The sequence below is a fragment of the Cebus imitator genome, unplaced genomic scaffold (genome assembly GCF_001604975.1).
Source record: "Cebus imitator isolate Cc_AM_T3 unplaced genomic scaffold, Cebus_imitator-1.0 Scaffold280, whole genome shotgun sequence".
Lineage (NCBI taxonomy): Eukaryota > Metazoa > Chordata > Mammalia > Primates > Cebidae > Cebus > Cebus imitator.
In genome coordinates, this window is record NW_016107595.1 from 1,160,907 (window position 1) to 1,167,009 (window position 6,103).

At 54.4% G+C, this 6,103-nt stretch overlaps 1 protein-coding gene across 12 annotated transcripts in view; it reads left to right on the forward strand.

Annotated features, from left to right (window-relative positions):
• MYO9B (myosin IXB) overlaps positions 1 to 6,103 on the forward strand; it is a 132,452-nt gene that overhangs the window by 95,527 nt on the left and 30,822 nt on the right. For 8 of the 12 annotated variants that reach the window (XM_037728757.1, XM_037728747.1, XM_037728751.1 and 5 more), the window contains 3 exons: positions 1,158 to 1,271; positions 3,718 to 3,757; positions 4,738 to 4,860. In XM_037728757.1, coding sequence (XP_037584685.1) covers positions 1,158 to 1,271; positions 3,718 to 3,757; positions 4,738 to 4,860 — 277 coding nt within the window. The remainder of the gene's footprint in view (positions 1 to 1,157; positions 1,272 to 3,717; positions 3,758 to 4,737; positions 4,861 to 6,103) is intronic. The other 4 variants (XM_037728753.1, XM_037728755.1, XM_037728754.1 and 1 more) reach the window with 1 other exon arrangement.

Here is a 6,103-nt window from a genome sequence, read left to right on the forward strand (position 1 = left end):
AGACAGAGTCTTACTCTGTCGCCCAGGCTGGAGTGCAGCACGCAATCTCGGCTCACTGCAACTTCCACCTCTCCGCCTCCCAGGTTCAAGCGATTCTCCTGCCTCAGCGTGCCGAGTGACTGGGACTACAGGCACGTACCACCATGCCCAGCTAATTTTTGTATTTTTAGTAGAGACAGGGTTTCATCATGTTGGCCAGGCTGGTCTTGAACTCCTGACCTCAGGTGCTCCACCCACCTCGGCCTCCCAAAGTGCTGGGATTACAGGCGTGAGCCACCTCGCCCAGCCTGTCATGGAATTTAAAAAATAAACAGGGCAGGTGCAGTGGTGCATGTCTGTAATCCCAGCACTTGGGAGGCTGAGGCAGGAGAATCGCTTGAACCAGGAAAATGGAGGTTGCAGTGAGCTCAGATCGCACCACTGCATTCCAACCTGGCCGACAGAGCAAGACTCTGTCTCAAAAAAATTAAAATAAATTTAAAACTAAATAAATATCCCAAAGGCTCTTAAATAAGAGAACATTTTCAATGATCCATATGAAAAGAATGGATTGAAGTGGAATGATCCGATGGAAATTATCTTTTTTTTTTCTTGGAGACAGAGTCTTGCTCTGTTGCCTAAGCTGGAGTGCAGTGGTGCGATCTTAGCTCACTGCAGCCTTCTCCTCCCAGGTTGAAGCAATTCTCCAGCCTCAGCCTCCCGCATAGCTAGGGTTACAGGCGCCCTCCACCACACCTGGCTAATTTTTTTTGTATTTGTAGCAGAGACGGGGCTTTGCCATGTTGGCCAGGCTGGTCTCGAACTCCTGACCTCAGATGATCCACCCACCTCAGCCTCACAAAGTGCTGGGATTACAGGCGTGAGCCACTGCGCCTGGCCGGAAACAACCTATTAAAAAAGACCAATGATCTGTGTTGCCAGGTCCAGTTTGCCTCAAAGCCCCACCCTGCTCCAGGGATTGGGGAGGCTGGCCCAGTCCCCCTTTTTGGCAAAGGAGAGAGGGGCAGCATGGAGCACAGTGTCTTTCCCCAGCTGCATGTTGTGGCTCCAGTGGCCTGGGGACAGTCCCAATGGCTCTGGGAACCCTGAGGTGGCAGGCCTACAGCTCTAACTCCATCTTCTTTCTGTCACTGCGCCCCCTCGACCCTTCCCCTCAGTGATTTGCATAACCAAATGATCAAGAGCATCAAAGGATTGCCCTGGCAGGGCGAGGACCCCCGTAGGCTTCTCCAGTCCCTCAGTCGGCTCCAGAAACCCCGCGCCTTCATCCTGTGAGTCCCCCCTTTCCAAGGCCCTGCTTACAAGTGCAACAGCCGCCTCCTCCTACTCCCGCGACTGCCTAAGTTGCATCAGCCACTAAAACCACAGTGCTGTCTCATGGCTCACCCCCCCCCCCCCCCCCGTCACTAAATGCCAATCAGTAACTCCCCTGGCCGCTGTCTGCACTGTAGCCCAGGCACCGGCGCTTCCCAGCACATGGCGCAGCCTCCCAAGCGCACTCCTTCCCAGAGTCATCTGATTTGCCACCTGCAAACACGCCGTCCTCCGTCTCCTCCGCGTGCCTGTCCGACTTGCAGAGCAAAGCTTGCCCCCGCCTTTGCCACTGTGAGCTTGCAGAGAAGCCGTCTGAAGCAGGGAATGCCATTTCTCCAGGGGACGGCCCTGCGCGCTGCAGATGGCCACGTGAGCCGGTTGGGAGAGCCCCGAAGGTGCATAAACCGGCTTGGGATCCCGACTGTTAGCGCACCGTGGAACCCAAGCGTTCTCTGCTTTTGGCCTCCAAATGGGGCAGTGACTCTCATGCTTCCATTATGCTGACCAGCACCAGGCAGGCAGCAGCCTCAGCTGACAGGACATCCACATGCGGTCACCACATCCCGCCTTTTAGTAGCCATTGGGACATGGGCTGGCTGAGTGCAAGGAACTGCACCTGCATGGGAACCCATTTATTTATTTATTTATTTTCTTTTTTAAGGGATGGGGGTCTCATTCTGTTGCCCAGGCTAGAGCGTGGCAGTGACGCGATCACCGCTCCCTGCAGCTTCGACCTCTTGGGCTCAAGCAATCCTCCTGCCTCAACCTCCAGAGTAGCCGGAGCTACAGGCGAGCACCACTACACCTGTCTAATTTTATTGTCTGTAGAGGTGGAGTCTTGCTATGTCATAGCCCAGGCTGCCAGGCTGGTCTCAAACTCCTGGGCTCACGTGATCCTCCTGCCTTGGCCTCCCAAAGCACTGAGATTACAGGCATGAGCCACCACGCCCAGCGGGAGCCTGTTTCAAACTTTTGTTCTTTTTTATTTTTTGTTGTTTCGAGGTGGAGTCTCACTCTGTCACACAGGCTGGAGTGCAGTGGCTCGATCTTGGCTCACTGCAACCTCCATCTCCCGGGTTCAAGTGATTCTCCTGCCTCAGCCTCCCAGGTAGCTGGGATTACAGGCCTACGCCACTACACCTGGCTAATGTTTTTGTATTTTTTAGTAGAGATGGGTTTCACTATGTTGGCCAGGCTGGTCTCAAACTCCTGACCTCAAATGATCCGCCCACCACAGCCTCAGACTTTTGTTCTTGTTATGCCTTATTTTACCCCACAGGGACCCAGGGGAAACTGAATGCAACCTTGAAGGGCTAAGCATCTCACAGACCTGCAAGATACACCTCCTTAGCCGGCCTTCAGAAGGCACCAGGCCTTTCGAATAAATATTTACTTATTTTATTTTCCCCTTGGTCTCTAAGATTCCATAAGGTATCTGTGAACACAGGGGCCGTCCCCTCCTTTACCTCAGCCAAAAGAGCAGCTTTGAGTTTGGGGTCTTTTTTGAGACGGTCTTGCTCTGTTGCCCAGCCTGGAGCACGGTGGCATGATCTCGGCTCACTGCAACATCCGCTTACTGAGTTCGGGCGATTCTCCTGCCTCAGCCTCCCAAGTAGCTGGGATTAGAGGCATCCGCCACCACGCCCGGCTAATTTTTGTATTTTTAGGAGAGACGGGGTTTCACCATGTTGGCCAGGCTGGTCTTGAACTCCTGACCTCAGGTGATCTGCCTGCCTTAGCCTCCCAAAGTGCTGGGATTACAGGTGTGAGCCACGGTGCCTGGCCAGCTTTGGTTTTCTTCTTTCGCACCAGCATGAGCCTGAAAGGAGCTCCTACCCAGGCCCCACTTTGGTTCTTTTGCAGGGCAAGTCCCTGCCCTGCCGTGCCCTGCCAGTGGAGAGTTCCAGAAGGGCCTCCGTGTGCCTGCTTGGCATCTGCCAGCACATGGCAAAGACAGCCTGGTCACCTGGTCTCCACCAGGACAGCTCAGCCTCCCTCGGTACCCCGCTCAGGGTATCCTGCCATTATTTGGGGGTTATGTCAGTTCATCCATAGCGAGTCCTGTTCAACGCACGCCCCACCCTGTAGATTAGCCAATCCTTCCTACTTCTCAGACATCCAAATGGCCCCCAGACCAAATGTTCTTGTCAGCCTTGGGGCAGCCACCAGCAGAGTCAGGCTGCTGCTTTCCCAGGGAAACTGGTGTCCCAGACAGTGGCGGAGGCACGCCGAGGAATGCGGCGTGGAGAGGCGGCGGCGGCTCTGTTGCACTTGACACCTTCTCACTCTTTGTCCCCTCTCTCTGTCTCTTAGTCTAACCCGCAAGGCGTGGCTTGCTGAACTAACCCAAATCCCGACACTGTGTTCCTTTTGTTCACAAAACCATTTTTAATATTTTGACAGGAAAAGTAAAGGTATCAAACAAAAGCAGATCATTCCAAAGGTAAAAAAAAAGAACACACCCCGCGCGACACATTCCAAGACGTCCCACTTCTCTGCCCATCTTGAGAACTGTCCCTCCTGCAGCTTCTTTTATTTCCTGCTCCTTCCCACTATCTCCCCCTCCCTCCAAGGAAAAAAAATAATGTTCTCGTGTTGAGGTGATTTAGAGCTGTCTCTTTCTGGATCTCCCAGAAGCAGTGTCTGAGACGGGGATATTTACACACAGCGGCGTATGGCGGGGGGTTTGCAGGAGAAGGCAGAGAGCAAGGGGGAGGGAGGAAGCCAGAGGTGTGAGCACAGCTGAAGTCTGACCTCAGTCTGGTCCCACGGGGAGTTCTGGCGATTCATAGCGCCACAGGGCTCATTCTGCCCCCAGGTAGTGGGACATCTTCAGTCCCTGGCTATGGGGCGGCTTCCAGACGGGACAGAGCACCTCCCAGGGGCTCCGTCTAGTTTCCACATGCAAGCGCAGTCATTTAGGAAATTTGCGAAAAGAGTAAGAATAGCCTCGCAGTCTAGTTAGCAGATGGGACGGGGCTAGTTCCTCTTGTCAGCAATAGAACTGGCTGACGCAGGAGGGGGGCCTGTCCAGTGATCTCATGCAGAGGACAGAAAGGACCTGGCCCTTCTTGGCTCAAGCAACGTAAATTGTACGAGCTGTGCAGAGGAGAGGGACGGCCAGGTTCAGTAGCACTGGCTTCCTCTCCTAACCCAGAGGAAGAGGAAATGGGGCAGCCACGCAGGCTGTGAGAGAGGCTGTCATCAGCCCTCCCGGAACCAGCGCTGTGTGCAAGGTGCAACCCCAGCTCATTCCACTGGGCCGGCACCAGCAGCGCGGTCCTGAGACCAAACCTAAGAGCTGCCGCCCGGGCGCTTGCTGCGGGGACGCCATTCTGCCCTGGCTCCGGGGACGCCTGTGACGCCTCCCCGTGCCCGTGTGGGCTGTGGGAGGGCAGGCCGGACCCCATGTGTCTGTCCTAGAACCTGCTGGACTCCAAGTCCCTGAAACTCATCATCAGCATGACCCTGCACGACCGCACCACCAAGTCCTTATTGCATCTGCACAAGAAGAAAAAGCCACCGAGCATCAGCGCCCAGTTCCAGGTAGGCAGAGCAGGAGGGGTGGGAGGCGGCAGTCAGCTCAGCCACATGCTTGTGTGGCTTCCCCCAACACCCTGCACAGACAGCTCATCAGTTACTCCAAGGGCTCCTACTGAGGCACCACAAGCAGCTGGGGCCCGATCTTTCTCTTCCAAGCACTGCAGGGAGTGTGTGTGTGTGTGTGTGTGTGTGTGTGTGTGTGTGTGTGTGTGTGTGTGTGTGTGTTTGAGACGGAGTCTTGCACTGTCGCCCAGGCTGTAGTGCAATGGCACGATCTCGGCTCACTGCAACCTCCGCCTCCTGCGTTCAAGCAATTCTCCTGCCTCAGCCTCCCGAGTAGCTGGGACTACAGGCGGGCACTGCCACGCCCAGCTAATTTTTTTTGTATTTTTAGTAGAGACGGCATTTCACCATGTTGGCCTGGATGGTCTTGATCTCCTGACCTCATGATCTGTCCGCCTCGGCCTCCCAAAGTGCTGGGATTACAGGCCTGAGCCACCGCACTCAGCCTGTTTTGTTTTTGAGACATGGACTTGCTCTGTCACCAGGCTGGAGTGCAGTGGCGTGATCTCAGCTCAACGCAACCTCCGCCTCCCAGGTTCAAGCGATTCTCCTGCCTCAGCCTCCCAAGTAGCTAGGTTTATGGGTGTGCACCACGACGCCTGGATAATTTTTTACATTTTTAGTACAGACAGGGTTTTGCCATGTTGGCCATCCTCGACTCAAGTGATCTGCCCACCTTGGCCTCCCAAAGTGCTGGGATTGCAGGCATGAGCCACCATGCCCAGCCCACTCTGGGGTTTTTAGTCTCCCTGGTTGTGACAGCCAACTAGGCCACCATTTGTCCCTGAGGAGCAAAATTATCCCTGGTTGGTTAAGAATTACTGAGTTAAAAGAATCATCAGTTAATGTGGCCACTGAGCTATGTCCTCAGGTCATATTTCCCTTTTTCCCTGGCTGCCAGGAGGCTCAGGGACACATTTTATTTGTTTGTTCATTTGTTTTACTTAGGGCATCCACCAGCTGCCAGCCCTCTTCCTTAGCTTTTTTGTTCTTTTCCTCTTTCCTCAATCTGATTGTTCTGTTCCCACCTCGGCTTTTTTGGTAACCACCTAATATGGGAGCTCCTTCAAATCCTTTTTGGAAACAGCAGGCCAGGGACAAAAACCATGACATTCGGCCAGGTGAGGTGGCCCACGCCTGTAATCCCAGTGCTTTGGGAGGCCGAGACAGGTGGATCATCTGA